This window comes from Drosophila melanogaster, chromosome 2R (assembly GCF_000001215.4).
Source record: "Drosophila melanogaster chromosome 2R".
NCBI lineage: Eukaryota > Metazoa > Arthropoda > Insecta > Diptera > Drosophilidae > Drosophila > Drosophila melanogaster.
In genome coordinates, this window is record NT_033778.4 from 8,665,329 (window position 1) to 8,683,034 (window position 17,706).

At 41.1% G+C, this 17,706-nt stretch overlaps 3 protein-coding genes across 13 annotated transcripts; 2 read left to right on the forward strand and 1 right to left on the reverse strand.

Moving 5' to 3' along the window:
- The first annotated feature begins 484 nt into the window (after positions 1-484).
- Acsl (Acyl-CoA synthetase long-chain) lies at positions 485-17,694 on the forward strand. 10 transcript variants are annotated; one of them, NM_001014511.2, is made up of 11 exons: positions 485-542; positions 1,440-1,466; positions 9,319-9,543; positions 11,144-11,279; positions 13,102-13,540; positions 13,600-13,806; positions 14,684-15,158; positions 15,221-15,393; positions 15,457-15,720; positions 15,782-16,057; positions 16,123-17,694. In NM_001014511.2, exons 3-11 carry the CDS (start codon positions 9,521-9,523, stop codon positions 16,275-16,277), a joined length of 2,148 nt encoding a protein of 715 aa, NP_001014511.1. In that variant the 5' UTR covers positions 485-542; positions 1,440-1,466; positions 9,319-9,520; the 3' UTR covers positions 16,278-17,694. The 10 variants fall into 10 exon arrangements, with proteins under 10 accessions (NP_001014511.1, NP_724695.1, NP_652034.2 ...); NM_170615.2 differs by lacking the exon at positions 485-542 and adding an exon at positions 843-983 and having other exon boundaries at positions 16,123-17,463; NM_143777.3 differs by lacking the exons at positions 485-542; positions 1,440-1,466 and adding an exon at positions 843-983 and having other exon boundaries at positions 16,123-17,463.
- On the forward strand, positions 11,891-12,333 carry UQCR-11L (Ubiquinol-cytochrome c reductase 11 kDa subunit-like). 2 transcript variants are annotated; one of them, NM_165616.3, is made up of 2 exons: positions 11,891-11,942; positions 11,999-12,333. In NM_165616.3, exon 2 carries the CDS (start codon positions 12,007-12,009, stop codon positions 12,265-12,267), a length of 261 nt encoding a protein of 86 aa, NP_724697.1. In that variant the 5' UTR covers positions 11,891-11,942; positions 11,999-12,006; the 3' UTR covers positions 12,268-12,333. The 2 variants fall into 2 exon arrangements, with proteins under 2 accessions (NP_724697.1, NP_001260811.1); NM_001273882.1 differs by having other exon boundaries at positions 11,891-12,333.
- CG30355 (uncharacterized protein) lies at positions 13,818-14,625 on the reverse strand. Its single transcript, NM_165617.2, has 2 exons — positions 14,166-14,625; positions 13,818-14,108 (listed from the first exon to the last, which is right to left on the reverse strand). Exons 1-2 carry the CDS (start codon positions 14,498-14,500, stop codon positions 13,883-13,885), a joined length of 561 nt encoding a protein of 186 aa, NP_724698.1. The 5' UTR covers positions 14,501-14,625; the 3' UTR covers positions 13,818-13,882.
- Positions 17,695-17,706: the final 12 nt, after the last annotated feature.

Consider the following 17,706-nt stretch of genomic DNA (forward strand, 5'->3'; position numbering starts at 1 on the left):
AAAAAAAAGAAGACTACAAAAGTTTAAATTTTTATACGTTATTGATAAACTTTTATACACGAAAATACTTGTACTTAGCTATGATCAACTCCTTGGCTTAAGTCTCGGGTAAGCTGTTCTACACGGTGCAAAAAGTTATGTCAAAACCTTGAATGTCAAATTCAGTTTTCTATATATAGCTAAAGGTGATTTAGTCAATTGATCAGATTTGTATGTTTTATTATGTTATTTCACTATTTCATTTGCACTATTCTGATTCTTGACAGAACCATTACAATTTAAAAATCGTTACTTTATGTATTAACAAAATTATGACGAATTGCTAAATTTTCACTTACTGTGCACTGGAAATGATCATCCACTCCTACTGTTCTTAACATTGATATTTCCAGATTATTAACATTTAAAGATGAACCACTATTTAAATTTACCGGTAAGGCGGGATTTTTTAGTACCAGATGTGGCTTATCGAGAACAAACGGGGTTAAAGCTCCTTCACCATCTGGTAACACTGGTTGCAATTTTTAAATTGTTTTCGATGCGTGAGTAGATTTCTGCACAAGCCGTGGAATAGAGGCAGTTCAAGTATTTTAGCAAACGTGGGTGGCACGCATTGAGTGAAAAGGCATTTGCTGCAATGGGAAAAAATCAATTGTCAGCAGGAAGGTTGATTGCAAACGCCAGAACAACACACCCACACGCAGGAAGGGGAGAGCCATCATCGGCATTCGAGCAAGTCGCAAGTGTGTGTGTGAGCTATAGAGGCAGAGAGAGTCAAAGAGAGAGCCGCGGCGAAGGAGAAAGAAAATAATATCGTGGCAAAAGCGAAACGGCGAAAAAGTTCAGAAACAAACTTAACGTGATTTGAGAACGTTGTGCGCCATTCCGTCACTTCTGCGGGCGCCAAACTAACTTAAGCAAAAAGTTACTAAAAACAACATTGAAACGCAGTTTATGAAATACAACTCACTATCGTATTGTGTGTAAGTAGAAAAGTGTTTTTCGAGTGGCGTGATAAACACACCGACACTCACACACGTACGACGCTTCCCAGCCTGCGTCTGTGTGAGTGCTCTTGTGCGCTAGTGTGCAATTGTGCAGTTTTGTGAAAGTTTTGCGAAAGTTTTATCAATTAAAGCGCAACGTTGACTATCTAAAATAAAAATCCGAGAGTTCCGAGAACAAACAGAAATAGCCGAGAGGAGGAAAAACGTGTTGAAGCCAACGCAACATTTTCTTTTATGCTGGTATTACGTGTGCGTCCGCGCGCCTTTGTATGTGTGTGTGTCCGTGCGTTCTTATTGGCAAAACGTCATTTTATATAATCGGTGTTTTATTTCGATATGCGATCTGTTGCGTTCCATTGCCTGATTTCTGTATTTTATTCTAACAATCGTTGCATGTGTGCGCCACCAAAAACTCACACAACTGCTGCTCAGAGCTGCGAACTAGCCTCTATAAGAAAGGTAAGTCCGGAGTCAATCTCGTTCGCCGGCTTCCTTTTCCCACTAGGATGTCACGCCACCTTGTCTATTTACCCAATAAATCTGGTTTCGTGGCCAGGAATCAACAGTCCTCCTCTCTCTTGACCCAATTCGAAAGCCACAGTGTTGGTGCAAGCGCAACTGCACTTTCCTTATGCAATTGGTTGCCATTGGCACCCAGGCGTATTTTGTTTGCTGTTTGTTTATTGATTTGTTTGGCTTTCGCCACTTGAGTACAGTCGGGCTTCCCAAAGTAGCTCCACTCTACGAATGGGATTTAATAGAGTGGCTTTCAAAATTCACTTGGAGTCTCACTCTAATTAAATTCCAAATCATAAATAAGTTCGGATTAGACTCCAGCCTCCACGAAAACCATCTCAAATGAGGCAGTACATGCGATGTATTAGTGTAAATTCTTCTTATCGAGCGCGGACTGTCGCAAATAAAAGAAACAAACACAAAACGATGAACCAACAGTTATATTAACAACCATGGTATCACTTTTCAATATATGTGTGTTTCGCATACTATGTAATTTCAATGATAACAATTGTTTTGATGTGTGATATTAAAGCGTATAACTTTTTATTACGACCTTTAGAAAGAGAGCGTACACTTAAAGTGGCCAAGCAATTGAAGAGTTTAAATCTCACTTAGTTAAAAAACAAAACATAAATTCTATTACCCTGTCTTAGCTTAGCATCTCGCTTTTAGACGGTTTACTGTAGCCTTACCGTTATTTTAAACCTGTTAATTGCATTCCTAGCCAAGGCAGTTTAAATTGTAATTAGATGCGGAGAGAAGGGTCCCATTCCAATGGAGACCTACGCACATAAACAAATCTCTCTTTTCGCTCTCTCGCTGCTCTTCCCCTACCTGGCTTGCACGTGTAAGTTTCTTGTAACGCGCTCCGCGCAGACTCGCTCTTAGGAGAGAGATGCGCTCTCTTTGTCTCGGCTTGTTATACCAACTGAAAATCATGCGAGTTTTATCTGAGGCACCCGTGTGTGTGTAGGCGTGTGTGTGACGTGTGTCATCTGTTTTCAATACCTCGCGACCAGCTGAGCGGTGGGTGGTGGGTGGAGTGGGTGGTTGACTGGCTGGGTTGGTTGCACTTTTCGTGCCACGCTTTTGTTTCTAGGGCGCGGTTTCCACTTTTGTGGCGGAAACGCGACTCAGACATCCGAGGTGGAAGCACTTAATAATCGTAATATCGCTCACATTGCCGGTGCCCGTAGTTATTCTGTAGGAGCGGGCAAACTTAGCCATACATCGAGCTCGGCTAGGAGTGATTTATAAGTTCACATATAGATTTGCGATAAGCTTCTTGATGTGCTTACACCCGAAAGTCGGATCCTAGTGGTATGCTCTTATGGGTATAAGAAAAATAAAGCCGTACAATAGGAATGTTACCTCCTGTAAAGCTCGTCCTTTATCCTTGATTTTTAGAATATAGTAATGCTTGTTTATAAAACCATCCACAAAAAGTCATATTAATGTACATAGAACATTTAATGTCAAATGGAACAAATCTAATGGTTCTTTAAACTCAAGTGCAAGAAAAGTTCACAACATTTTGACCTTTAATCTTACAAAATTGCACATATACTTGGCTGTAAAGAGCTATTTTATTACCAATTTATAGAGGAACTGGACTTTTAATTGATAATGGCAGAACTTCAAAATCTAGCCGAAATCGAGAACTTACACTTACACATGGCTTTTGAATAAAGGAAAGCAGTAATAGAGACATTGTATATTAAAACACCTACAATCAACATACAACCAACATTAATCAGGTGATTAATCTATTCAAAAATGATTGTTTCTTCTTTTTTACTGGTATCATTGCCTTGGTGTAACTTACAAAATGTCCAGACAGTTAAAATGTGAAAATGCTCGCTTTGTGGGCGGGCCACGTTTGCCGGTCGCGGCTTTCATTCATGGTCATGCCGCCCAGTTTTCCACCCGTCTCTCACTTGCGGTTGCTCCATGTAAACAATTTGCTCTTTGACCTTTTACACTTTGCCCCTGACTCTCTCCACCACTCTCTCTCTCTCTCTCTCTCTCTCTCTCTCTCCCGCTCTTCGCCGCGTACCCACAGTGCAGTGCAGTACAGTACACTCACACATACACTCGCTTACATGCAACCGGCTCTCTCAATCTCGCTCTTTTCGCCGCATGATTCTTGTACTTTGTTTTAAGCTTCACGGCGGCACAATTTCCCCTGAAACTCATACGATTTTCAGCTGGTATATCAAAGGAAAAACGTGCCACCCAACCACCCCATAGCACTCACCCCTCGTCGCCGTCCCTGTTGTCCAGCGCCTCGTGACTTTTCCCAATGCCACACTGAACAAAGTGATTTATAAAATGTTACTGAAACTACAACTTTTATCATGCAAGTTTGCTGACGAAGTCGTAATACTCGATTCGAATACATTTAAAATGTGGCATATAGGAGCTGAAAATACAACTAAAAAGATTTTGAAGTAATATGACGAAATAGTAAGTCGGCATAAAAAAATAATTCCTAATTTTGAATTCTGGTATATATTAGAAAATATAAAATTAACTATTGTATAAAGGGTTTATGATTAAATGGATGGAACTTGAAATCTGAAATTTGTAATAATCGAAAATTGTGTACTGTGCAGCTGCAGTGGCTGATTTTCATTTTCCCTGCGCTCGTTGTCTCTCCGGGCGCAAAGTCAAAAATAGTCACGCGATGTCTGGGGGACTGATGTCTGACCCACACTCCGCCCATCGCCTGCCCGCCCTTGGAATTCGGATTCCAATTCGGGTTGTAACGACAATCTGTAATCGGCCTGTTGCCCAGCCCAACCCCCGATTGACAGTTTTTCCGACCTTTCAACAAACTAACTTAACCGTTATTTTTTGATCAGCTAGGTGCAACAGCTGCAGATTGCGCTTTAAAAATATAGAACTTTGTTCTTTTTACAAATTCAGACTGGAATTTTAATGTATAAAGGTGAAAAATCAAAATGTAAATGAAATCCATTTATTTACAATTTACAAAGAATTCAATAATAAAGAATAAATAAAATAAATAAATAAAACGCCTATGAAGGCATTAATAATATAAACTATAACTTTTCCCGAGTGCTTCATTTCTTCAAAACGTTGATTTTGGTTCCCGGTTCAATTTCCAGTCGGCATACCAACCAAATTTTCTACCTCGTTGCGGTTTCTATGTTCTATGTTTGGCAAGCGTCTGGTTTAGAAAACAAGTTGTTTGTATTTCAGTTTCAGGGACAGTGGCTTGCGAAGAGGAGCACTGACCACTGGAAGTTTTATCCGACTCACCGTCACGATGGTCGGTTTGAGGTCCCCTCGATCTAAGCCCCTGGATCGTATGAGCATTATTTGTGTTTGTTTTAGTCATGACTTTGGTGGATTTTCTAACCGGTTTTCACGCAGTACCGCTTCGATTAAACCGGCCGTTTGGCTTTGCCACTGCCCCCAACTCTTGCGATCATTGCCAAAGTCTGTATTTCCCTGGAAAATTTCACTCGAGCACGTGCTCGGCGGTGATGGTCACTCTAAAGATAAGTACTCGCTTGTCTAGGTCATTTATTTTAGCGCTACGCAACTGCCTTACTTTCACACACTCCCATTTACATACATATGTACATACATGCATACGTGAATATCTCGAGTATTCATGCGAGCTGAGCGAGTGCAAAAGAGAGCGAGTTGATCTTTCTTCTCAGCGCCCGTGTGGGTGTAGCGCTCTCCTTTCTCCCTTTCTCTCTTTCTCCGCCGGCGGTAATCAAATTTATTTTCAGTTCGCCTCCAAAACACACCCACACACGCACACACGCGGTCGGTCACTCGTTTGCTTGTTTGTTTGCCGTGTTTGCTACTCTCTTGGCTGGCTCGTTTTCATTCAGTGAAATATTCAACGCCCCGTGCAAAAGTTCTTCTCACTTACTGATGCTGTTGAGGTCACACCGGAAACATTTTCGAGTAGTTGCCACATGGCTTGTACGTTTCCAGTTCAAAAACGAATAATCTTATCTTTTTGAATGGAATATTAATATTTTTCACATAACTCCTGTAGAATTGGTATACATGAAGTAAACAGAAAAAATTGTAAAAGTCTAATTAGAACCGCTCCAACCAAAGCTGGAATTTCTAGTTACATTCGAACATAAATACGTTTTTCTCCGAATTAGATAATAATCAGAAAATTTAAATGAGAGCTTTTGCTTTTACAATATCCATATAATGTTAATACGTATACATATATTTTTTAAAGCAAACAAATCTCTAAAATAATCCACTGGCGAACAAGTGAAATTTTGCTCTGTGTACATCTGTTGTTTTCTTTATTTCAATCTCGTTTGAGCAATTCTTCTCGTTTTTATGTGTGCACTGCGACTGCCAAAAGTATTTTTATTTCGGACTTTGACACAGTCATACGATGATTTCGTTACCCCATTATTCGCCAGAGAACCGCCGCTCGGGGGAGCGCAGCAGTCGACGGTACCGGCAGACAGTCACGTAACGGCGTCAGGGTGGAAATAAGTGAATCAAATGTTGCAATTTAATTCACATTTTGCAGTGTGCGCATTCGCGACGGGCTGCATAATGGCGCGTTCTCACACACTCACTTTACTTCACTTCACTCCGCCGCCGCCTGCCCCGTTTCAATGTCAAGGCAGTCGGTAGTTCCCGTTGCTATTTCCCATAAGCGACGCCGACGACACCTTGACCAAAGTTCAAGTGGCATTTATGCAAGCGCTGGAAGGTGGACTTCCAATTGTAAACAATAACGCAGCTGATCGACGGGCAGTCGCAGCTACGCAGGTGGTTTACAATTGGAGCTGGGAAAGTGTTACCCAAACAGCAAAGGCAAAGGGTTGAGTCACTCTTCGAGTTTTCTGCTGCGCAACTTGCACGGCAAAGGTGGGGTGGAGTATGCCGAATTTCGTACGAAACACGCAAATGAAGTCCACGTAAGTGGACACGTTTTTTGTCTGAGGCATTTCTGGTGACGTGTTCTTTGTGAGTAGTTAAGGCTTGCTCTTTGTGGCAAGTATTCCGTACAATTAGTGGAGAACGCTCTGCACTCGAATTTTGGCATTGTTTGGCAATTTCGTAATGTCTGCGCTTGGTGCTAAAAAAAACATGGATCTTGGACTTTGACAGCTCACTGCGTTTGGGGTTTCGGATTTGTGAAGTTGCAGTTGCATTCGCGTCAGCAAAATACAAATAACAGTCTGTAAACGTTCGAGGTATGCTCTACTTTGTACTCCCTGCTTTCGTCGCGATTCCAGGTGTATTTTCTGATTAAATCAAGCACGACGTGTTCGTTTGCCCAATGCATTTCAGCCGCTTGCAGTGTGTCGTGCAATGAGAGCAAATAATAATAGCAATCAATACGAAAACGGAAACAGCAACAGTTACAAGTACCTGCCGTTCAGCAGCAATTAATACAAGGTTTGTGCCTTTGTCTTAATAGAGGCAATTAAGTGAGTTTCACTCTGAAATTAAAAACAGTTCGTAGTCTGCGATGTGCTGAATGAAGACTGCATTTTGGCCGTTGAATAACTGGAATTGGTAACTTGGTAACCACGCGATCTCCGAAAATGTTCAAGTGCATTGGGTTATCGGTTAATCTGTTTGTGTGAAAAGTCTATCTTAAAATCTTGTTTTTCGAACGTTTATTTTATCTTAACCGTGAGGCTAATCGATAAATTACCCCTATCGAACCGTAGCATTCTATATTACTGTGTGTTTATTCTGATGTGGCCGATTTTATAGTATAACAACAACAGTATAACAACTTCCTGGCAATACTGTCGTTATAAAAGCATTTTAACAATGCTTAAATTTGGAAGTGTTATTTTAAATTTAGTTTCAATCTCAGTGTTTTTTTGCTTTCGAAAACTCGTCTGATGGCTGGTCGACCTTCTGTACCGGTTAAAGTGCTCGTTGTAAGACATTACGAATACGCCGGGTGTGTTATCTAACCCACAAGGTTTACGAATCGGGTCTGTTCTGATTCAATCAATTCTCAGAGCAGTGCTTATTTAGGCACATCCACCATAATTTTTTCACATGTGCGACATCGCACATCGCCGACCAGAGGGGCGGTCCAAAGTTCGGATTACAGTAATCACAGGCTTAATGTGCACAATTTCCTTATTGTTTTTAAGCGGACCATGATTGGCTTAGTTAGACAGAACACTCGGCATAACCTTTGCATCCAACACGCCATTCTCTGCAATATCATTTCACACATAGGTCTCTTTTTGTGTACTTAGAGCTCCAACTTTGCCCCCGGGATCAGGCTCAGAATGGCTGCAACTGACCCATGGATTTGATATTCTCATTTATTTTTCATTCATTAACCTACAAAGGCAATTTTACAACTTTCGCCCATGTACGCGTCGTTTAAACGTTTTGAACTTCGCACAGTGGTTTGCAAAAGAATAAAATTGTGAGCTCTGTTCGAGTTTCACTTGAAAAAATACAGCTGTTTATGGTGTCTAGATTTTCATTGTGCTTGAACTTTAACTAGATTTAACTAGACATTAACTAGAAAGAAAAATAAGGTTTATTTATTATTTATCAGCTTGAAAGGACTTTTGAAGAATGTCCATAAGGAAAGTGTACTGAAATGAAGCAAATTTACACACTCTAAACCACTTTCCTGACCCACAGTGCTGATTGTTTTGCAAAGCTTTTTCTTTCGCATATACTTTGTTTAAATACCGAAATGTGTTGTTGTTTTCGCAGCCTTCATCTTGTTTTCATTTTATCTTTCTTCGCAAACAAAACACGTATTCACAACGCTTACGGTTTCGACTCTTCTGCTCGGCGTTTTAACCATGTGTCAAGGGTTTCGAGGGAAGATCTGTAATTTGGGGCCAGTTCAATGCACTCCGCCGGAGCAAACTGAAACGGAGTTTCGACTTCGTATACCCTTTTCTTTTGTATCGCTCGCATGTTATGTGATGTGCGAGTTTTGAGCGGTTGCATAAGAGGCGAACTTTGGCGCCTTGGAGTGGAATGCTCTTCGTTGCTTATCAGGGCGGGCAGATTCTAAGGGAACCAATTGGTATCGGCTTTCAGAGCGGATAAACCTTGGTGCGTCGGACTTTGGCCCTTGCCTTCAACACTTTTTTTTATAAACGAATAGCAAAAACAGCGCTTTGTAAGTTGTGTAAATGAATGCCAAAGAATTTGTTTAGTTTCTATTGATGTCCCCGACCTATGCCAATGTTTCTCCGCCTAGCTAATGGGCGAAATGAAAGAGAGAGTGATTTTGAGGGGGTTGAGAATCCGATTACGCAATCGCTCTCTTGGCAGCCTAATTTTACATTTTCCCTATAGGTATACACCCCATTCTCTGTTGATAATATCTTTAATCGCTTTTTATGTTCTTATTATCAGCGTTTCGATATTCTGGCAAGTATCCAGAAATACCGAAAGCGTAACAACAACTTGTTTGGACTTCAGGTTCTGATTTGATTATAATATTTACGAAGGCCGCACAGTTGGCTAATTGGAAAAAAATATATTTACGCGCGGTTTGATTATGATAATCTATTTTAAGAATGCAATTGGGAAATTACTATCTGTACTAAGATAATATAGCCTAAGCTAGATAGCAGCCTATAGAATTATGTTATTTTCTGTGTGCTCAAAGGTGCTTTGTTATTATGTCATCACACGCTCTGGTATCGGTTAAATGCAGCAATGCTGATTTCCATGACTTCCTCGTCTGCTGTCGCTCCCCATTTGTCGTCCTACCTCATTAGCACTACATAAATGCATATATTTGTTCTTTTATCGGTTGCAGGTGAAACTACAAACTGAACATCTGGAGAGGAACAACTGACATCATCCTATTGTATTATTGTTGCGTCCATTGTTCGTTTGTTCTTGCCATTAATCAGAGCTGGGCTCTTTTGGAGGATACGCCTCACACCCACCATTTTCACTACCGATCAAAAAACACTCATTTAATTCATAGATCGGACAAGTAGAGAAAAGGCAGCAAGATGTTCATCGAAGACGATGCGCAGTAAGTAAACACATTTATTATATAAGACCTGTTTAGTTTTGAGCCCGTTTTCTGTGTATTTTTATTTCATAAGTACATCACTCAGTGTAAGCTTGTGGTTGTGGATTTTTTGGAGTTGGGAAATATAATTAATGTATTGCATTCCATTAAGAACGCTGAGTCTCAAATGTAGGGGTATTTTTTTTTAATGAGTTGACACTTAGCACATGGACTTTTCACCTCTTAACTTTAAACATTCTATTTGCGGTTTATTAAATTTCTTTTGACATAGCGCGCAACCTTTTAAGCTCATTGGCCCGGGAAATTGACGTCATGCCATTTTGCGCAAGCCAAGTTCAAGGCATTCGTTCGATTTGCTTATCAGGCCAGCACTCACACACGATGTCTTTATCAAGTGTGCAGTTTTCAACTAGGAATTATAAAAAGTGACACATATGTATGTATGTATGCCACGACCGGCATATAATATTCAATTATATAATTATATATAGATATTTGTTAAGTGCGAATCTCAGCATGACTCGTTTCCTATTAAACTAGCTTCTATCTTAGTATGGTCTTGGTATGCTACTAGTAACTGGTTTTCCATTTAGTCTGCCATCGAGCGATAATCAGTAATCAGCGTCCGAAATTCTTAGTAAAATGCTTTACAGTGTTTTAATTAATTAGGCATTGCGATAATAAGTTTATCTAGTGTTCTGGTGGCAGTCGTTCAGATTTATAATTATAAATCAAAATTTAAAAATATTTGGCATGAGGTTTTTGTCCAATTTTAATTATAAATAACGTGACAAGAACGTTTAAAATGACGGCGGTCCTAATGGAATTGCAAAGAAAGTAAGAGTTCCCGACAAATCTTTTCGTTATTTTCGGTTGTCGATAAGTACACAAATAAACTAAAGATAAGAGTTTTAAGAATAGAGCCGAATTTAGCCGTTGGAAAAATTAGGAAGTATTTCCCCAAAATTGGGTCATCATTTTATAAAGTATTTGGGCCATAAAGATTGCTTCAAAATCAATGATATATTGCAAATACCCTTGATTTTTGACACGTTTTATGAAGTACTTGGCAAGCCAACTAGATTGGTTTTAGATGGCAGATAAGATGCCGGACGTATAAAAGGGTCCAGACGAGTGCCAGACACACACACTTAAGTTTCGGTTTATTACAATGGCAGAATTCTGTGCCGCGAAAGAGTGATGATTACTAGCGGTCCGGGCTTCGGCGCGTTAGTTAGTGCTAAGCAATCTGTAGCTGATAAAAAGCCGAACACCTTCAGAGCTCTTCACCGGTTATCGGCCGTTTGAAAAGCGTTTTCTGAGCACCGAGAACCAAAGTGAGCGTGAGAGTGTCTACCCCTTTTCCGCCGTCGGACTTTTAAGACCTGCTAACTAACAGTGGCAGCAGCAGCAGGTGGTGATATCAGTTGGTTTTCGGCTTGCGACGGCGCTACAACGAGTGGGTGGGTGCAATGGGAGAATGGTTGCAGGAGTCAACCGGGCGAATACTTGACGAGGCGGGGAAAGCAATAGTTGAAATACCCCGCTGAAATTTGCATACCAATTGGCCACTAATTTGACATTTCTATTGCCCTTTCAGAATGGACAGCTTCTGGGTGCAGAGCGCTATTGGCGCGATCAAGGCGATCGCCTTTGTCTACGACATCATCACCCTTCCGGTTTACTTGGTGCTGCAGAAGCCCTGGAAACGCCGTCAGGACTCGCGTCGCGTGAAGGTGAGTGCTTTGACAGGACTTGCCACTAATCTGGCTAGTTGAAACGAATGGAAAAAGCCACAGACTTAGCCGGCCAATCGGTGCGACGAGGGGTGTAACTATCTCTAGAATCGTGTAGTTGAAATACTTTCGACTTTGCACTGCACGTTCCAAAGTACAGAGGCCTGCTACAATCGAGTTGTTTTAGTTTTTATTAAAAAAGTGCACCCTCGGTTATCAGTTTCATTAAGTTCTTTTCCGCATTTATTTCCCTTACTTCGAGCCTTGTTCTCGCCAGGTGGTTTCCTTATGTTCATTTCATTGTCTAATCTATGTAGATATGACTACTTTTGATTTATTGACCAGGTCCACCATTTCCACAATCTATTCGCCTTTATCAGGGCTTCGCTTTTTATGCGGTAATTATCATATCCGATTAACTTTCTTTCATTTTGCTTTATAACTCCGCGAATGTCAGGACTTCCAGCCATGGCTGTATTTGACAAGTGCACAGGTTGTCAGGCCATAATGAAATCGCAGTTGGTCCTGATAACAGAACCATGAAGTTAAGAAATCATAGAATATCTCTACCTTCTTTTCAAATGGAAATAATATTCACACATAGTGAGCTGTGCAAGTGAGACACCCTAGCTCTCAGCCCAGAAATAAAAAACATATTTCGAAGTGAGTGTTAGCTTATCACATTTCCTGCAAAATAAATTAGTCTTGTTAACTGAAAGCCTAAGGAATGGCGTTTAATAGCCGGGTTTTGGTGCCTGTCCTCAAGGCCGATGATGACGAAAAGGAGTTAGTTGATCCGCAAGCAGCCCTTAGGGAGAAGTGCCAGGCCAAAGGTCACATTGCGTCCCTGTACAACAAGTATCAAGAGTGCAATGATCGTGTGAATGGCAAGTCCAAAACCACTGAGACATGCATGGAGGAATTGTTCGACTTCGTCGCTGAATTGGATCATTGCGTTGCTCACAGTCTCTTCTCGAAACTCAAATAGTTTCAAATTCTAGCAATGCTAAAAAAATAAAATTGGCACTTAAATAAAGGAAACAAACTAAAACATAAATATTTCCAGCTATAACTCGTTTAGGAAAAGTCCCACCTGAGGTACACTTTTATCTGACTTTTCACTATCTAAATGGAACGCATTTTGGTTGGCCTTTTCAGTCGGCTGATAAGGTTTATGGGTTAGTAAGGGTACGCCAACGCCGGAATCTAAGATCGCTTTCATTTGTGTGCAGTTTGCATAATCTTTAGAAAAAATAAGTAAAACGAGTTGAATGCCTTAATCGGGAATCAGTAACTCTATGCAATACCACAGCTAACTAGCTTCTCATCGCATATCTCAACTCCTCCTTCCTCTACAGGCCAAGCCCATTAACCAGAAAATGTTGGTCGATGAGTCCAAGTACGCGCCGGATGACATTGAGGTTTAACTTTTGCAAATGTGTTTTTTTATTATTTAGTAATACTATCTGTTATGGAACATACACACATTACACGAACACACACACACACACACACACACATACATTGGGGCACCCCCATACAACACACAAACACCACACACGCACAATGAATGTTCCAGGTACTGGTTGGTGATCGTACCCAGAGTTGAATCCCCTTTTTGGAGACTCTTTTTGGTGTTGGTCCAAGAAACATGATCTCCCGAGTTACGGCCCTCACCTCAACAAACCCTCGAAAACTCACATGTCCGTTATCTCTCTGTCGATTCTACTTTGTGGTCCCTCCCCTAATCTAGCGTTTCTTTTTAAATCGCAACCTCTAACACGACGTTAAACTAATCGCCACGAATTCGCTCATTTTCCAGGCAAAGATCGTGCGGAATGATGACAATGAGCTGACCTACCGGACCACGGATCCACCACGGGATGTCCACGTGAAGATGCTGCAAGAGAATATCGATACCCTGGAGAAGGTATTCAACTATGTGGCCAAAACTTACACGTCGAAGCGTTGTCTGGGCACCCGGCAGATCCTCAGCGAGGAGGATGAGGTGCAGCAGAACGGTCGAGTCTTCAAGAAGTACAACCTCGGTGACTACAAGTGGAAGACGTTCACCGAGGCGGAGCGCACGGCGGCTAATTTCGGGCGCGGTCTGCGAGAACTTGGCCAGAAACCACGCGAGAACATTGTCATCTTTGCCGAAACGCGAGCCGAATGGATGATAGCTGCCCACGGATGCTTTAAGCAGGCTATGCCCATTGTCACTGTCTATGCTACGCTGGGCGATGATGGAGTTGCTCATTGTGAGTAAATTGGCTTACCATGTGTATGGTTTTTAAATAATATTTTGCTCTGTTGCCAGGCATCACCGAAACGGAAGTCACCACGGTTATCACCTCCCATGATCTGCTGCCCAAGTTTAAGACGCTGCTCGACAAATGCCCATTGGTGAAGACTATTATCTATATTGAGGATCAGCTGCAAAAGACAGAAACCACTGGCTTCAAGGAGGGCGTCAAGATCTTGCCGTTTAACCAAGTTGTCAAGACAGGACAGGACAGTAAATTTGGTACGTTTTGAAAGGGTCTTAAAAGATGATTTATTTATGTCAATTACACGATAAATTTGCTAAAATGCATCGTGTTTCACACCGAAAATGGTGTGGGCTCGACGTGTTCACCATCGGCGTTATCCTCAGGCGCCCGAGCCGTTGCCATCGATGTGGATGCAACCGGCTTCTGCGCATCATTATCATCCACAACATTGCTCATCCTTTCGAGGTTATCAATGTCATCTCTTTCGGTTGATCTGTTTTCACTATCAGAGCCTTGTGCTAATTCTGCTTCCGGCAAGTGGTTGCAATAGCGCCATCTAATCGAGACAGAATGTGTTGATGGGTCATCCAGTGTTTTAATCTACAACTCTCACCTCATGTCAGTACTGGAAAAACCGACGGGTTGCAACAGAATCGGCTTCGTTTGTTCTACATATTCGTTCACAAGACTGGAACCAGGTCCTATGATCAAATCTTCCTCCTTAGCCTCAAGGGTAACTCCTTCGGTTATCTTTTCCTCGTCTCTTTCTTGCTTAGAGGAATATGTGCGATACGCCCGAAAGATGAGAACGCCGCAGTATACGCCAAATAGTGTAAAAAATACGGAGCAGCTTCTCGGCTTTCCTGATGTTGAGCCTAGTAAAGCATTGCATTGTTGCACACAAGTCAAGGGCGTTAGGGTGATGAATTCCTCTAGGACTTCAGCCATTTCGAATGGTGTCTGAACTAAAAAATCACCCTACACAATTTGGAAAGAGTTCTTTCTGTTTACCGAAAGTATGCGCTTTTAATTCAGCACTGAAATGTTGACAGCATATGTATAGCGTGCTATGCGCAAGGAATTTGTTAAATATTAAACTAGTACTAATTGACTTTATTTTGTATCCCACAGAGCACGTTCCACCCAAGGGAGATGACATTGCCATTATCATGTACACTTCCGGATCCACTGGCACACCTAAGGGTGTCCTCCTCTCGCACAAGAACTGCATTGCGACAATGAAGGGATTTGTTGATATGGTGCCTATCTATCCGGATGATGTACTGATCGGATTCCTGCCCCTGGCTCACGTTTTTGAATTGGTTGCGGAAAGTGTGTGTCTCATGACTGGCGTTCCAATTGGCTACTCGACCCCCTTGACTCTGATCGACACTAGCAGCAAGATCAAACGCGGGTGCAAGGGCGATGCCACCGTCCTGAAGCCCACCTGCATGACTTCGGTGCCGCTGATATTGGATCGCATTTCCAAGGGTATTAACGACAAGGTTAACTCTGGCTCGGCGTTCAAGAAATCACTCTTCAAATTCCTTTACCAGTACAAAGTCAAGTGGGTGCAGAGGGGGTACAAGACGCCGCTGATTGATAAGTAAGAACGGTGTGCTCATAAATATCATGAGTTGCTAACTAAAACTATTATTTTTCTTGCAGACTGGTGTTCAAGAAGGTGGCAAAGCTAATGGGTGGCAAAGTGCGCATTATCATGTCTGGCGGAGCGCCTCTGTCAGCAGATACACATGAGCAGATCAAGACCTGCTTGTGCTTGGAGCTGATTCAGGGCTATGGCCTTACGGAAACTACGTCTGGAGCCACTGTCATGGACTGTAAGTGATCGCAGATCGACCTTTCTTTTGAAAACAAGTAAATAACTTTATACCCAATACAAGACCGTGATATGACCTATGGACGCACTGGAGGACCATTAACTGTCTGCGACATCCGTCTAGTCAACTGGGAAGAAGGCAACTACCGCGTCACAAATAAACCTTATCCCCAGGGTGAGGTTCTCATTGGTGGCGAGTGTGTCTCCCAGGGATACTACAAGTTGCCCGGCAAGACCAACGAGGATTTCTTTGAGGAGGATGGACAGAGATGGTTTAAAACCGGCGACATTGGCGAAATACAAGCTGATGGCGTACTTAAGATTATTGGTAAGTTATTTAGCACAGTGCTTTTTCTTTCATTTTTTTTATTATAATACGCTTTTTGCAGATCGTAAGAAGGATCTGGTTAAGCTGCAGGCCGGCGAGTATGTTTCCCTTGGCAAAGTTGAATCTGAGCTTAAGACTTGCGGAATCATCGAGAACATTTGCGTATACGGAGATCCGACAAAGCAGTACACAGTGGCGCTGGTCGTTCCCAACCAAAACCATTTGGAGGAGCTGGCACAGAAACATGGCCTGGGTGATAAGTCCTTTGAGGAGCTGTGCTCATCACCGATCATAGAGAAGGCTATTCTCAAGGAAATTGCTGAGCATGCGCGGAAATGTAAGCTACGATGCAGATTTGAGTATTTTTCAAAGTTTTTAATGGCAAATTGTTTAATCTTAAAGGTAAATTGCAAAAATATGAGGTTCCCGCCGCCATCACACTTTGTAAGGAGGTCTGGTCTCCGGACATGGGGCTGGTAACCGCCGCCTTCAAGCTGAAGCGCAAGGATATCCAGGACAGATATCAGCATGATATTAACCGCATGTACGCCTCATGAAAGTCAATGTACTAAGCCAGAGGTACCAGATGCAGCAACGACAACAACACGCAAACATTAAAGCAGCAGCAATGAAGCTAGTGTGTACTAATTGTTTTTAGTAGCACCCCACACAGCATAAGCATGCATACGAAATCCAAAACCAAACTAGCTTAAGTCCTAAAAGATCTAAATGCCGAGCAGTACATGCAGGAACCGATTAGCCACATTGCGCATGTAAAGACAGACAGAATGTTCTCATTTGCCTTTTTCGTTTCGTTTTATCTTATTTGCTAGAAATCGAAAATTACTCGTTTCTCATTTTAATAAAGTTCGCAAAGACTTGCTTGGCAGATATGTAGCTGAAGCTGAGTTTGGTTTGGAAATGCGCTGTGTATGTGCTAGGAATGCTGTTCAACCGATTGACAATGATAATGGTAATGATAACTGAATGCCGATGATGAGAAGGAATATTGTATACTGTACAGTTTTCGGTTTATAGTACATTGTGTGGCAAATTTATATTGCAGAAAAATACTTATTTTTATATTAAGCTTAAGTGGTTGCCTATTAATTATGTACATACGATATACACATTCATATAAAAGCATATATGTGTAAAATAAATCTAATATTTAGTGTACTTCTCTATGCTAAGTTAAATGTATGGAATTCTTGAAGTAATGAAATGTAGACAGCAGCAATGAAAGCGACTTGATTATGAATTAAAAGCCACAATTGAAAGTAAAGAACCTAAGAATTTCCCTTGCAAATGCTTCTTTTTGGCGCAGAGTAAAATACATCTAAACACAAATGGAACCATCCAAAAATTACTTTTAATTACACAAAGGCATAAAGGTTACAAAGGCAATTGTAATATATATTTTAGCTCAATTTAGTTAAAAAAAGGACATCAAATGAATTTTATGAAATATATTATGTAAAACACGTAAAGAGAAAAGTCAAAATTAATATGCAACAAATGAAAGACTTAGTACCAAAATATAATAAAAACACTGAAATCACTAGAAGGCCAACAAAACGCCTATATCTCAAAACTAAAATGTAATAACATTTGTTTTAGATGTGCAAGAACTTTTTGAATAAATTGTAGTCATATTTTTAGTTAAACTATGTATATTTAGGAAACGTTTAGCAATTTTTTGTGGAAACGTTACGTTTCTTTTCAATAAAATTCAAATGATACAAAGATGCAATTTCGACTTCTTTAAAAATCACGAGGGACGGCGTGTGGAACTCGTATCTCCGATTTTGTCGCCCTGATCAAATAGATCATTGTTATAATAACGAAACGAGTTACGAGTAATAAAGATATAAGACAATTATTACACATAAGTATCAATGCATTATAATATTTTTGATCGTATGAAATACTGGATAAATGAATAAACGAAACTATTTTTTAGTTTTACTTGAGCGGTAACTTGCG

Coding starts and splice junctions, on each gene's coding strand:
- Acsl (NM_001273881.1), top strand. CDS start 11,145: ATGGACAGCTTCTGGGTGCAGAGCGCTATTGGCGCGATCAAGGCGATC. Junction 13,807..14,683: donor AGGACAGGACAGTAAATTTG/GTACGTTTTGAA, acceptor TGTATCCCACAG/AGCACGTTCCACCCAAGGGA. Junction 15,721..15,781: donor TGGCGTACTTAAGATTATTG/GTAAGTTATTTA, acceptor CGCTTTTTGCAG/ATCGTAAGAAGGATCTGGTT.
- UQCR-11L (NM_001273882.1), top strand. CDS start 12,007: ATGGCGTTTAATAGCCGGGTTTTGGTGCCTGTCCTCAAGGCCGATGAT.
- CG30355 (NM_165617.2), bottom strand. CDS start 14,500: ATGGCTGAAGTCCTAGAGGAATTCATCACCCTAACGCCCTTGACTTGT. Junction 14,109..14,165: donor TTTTCCAGTACTGACATGAG/GTGAGAGTTGTA, acceptor TGTCTCGATTAG/ATGGCGCTATTGCAACCACT.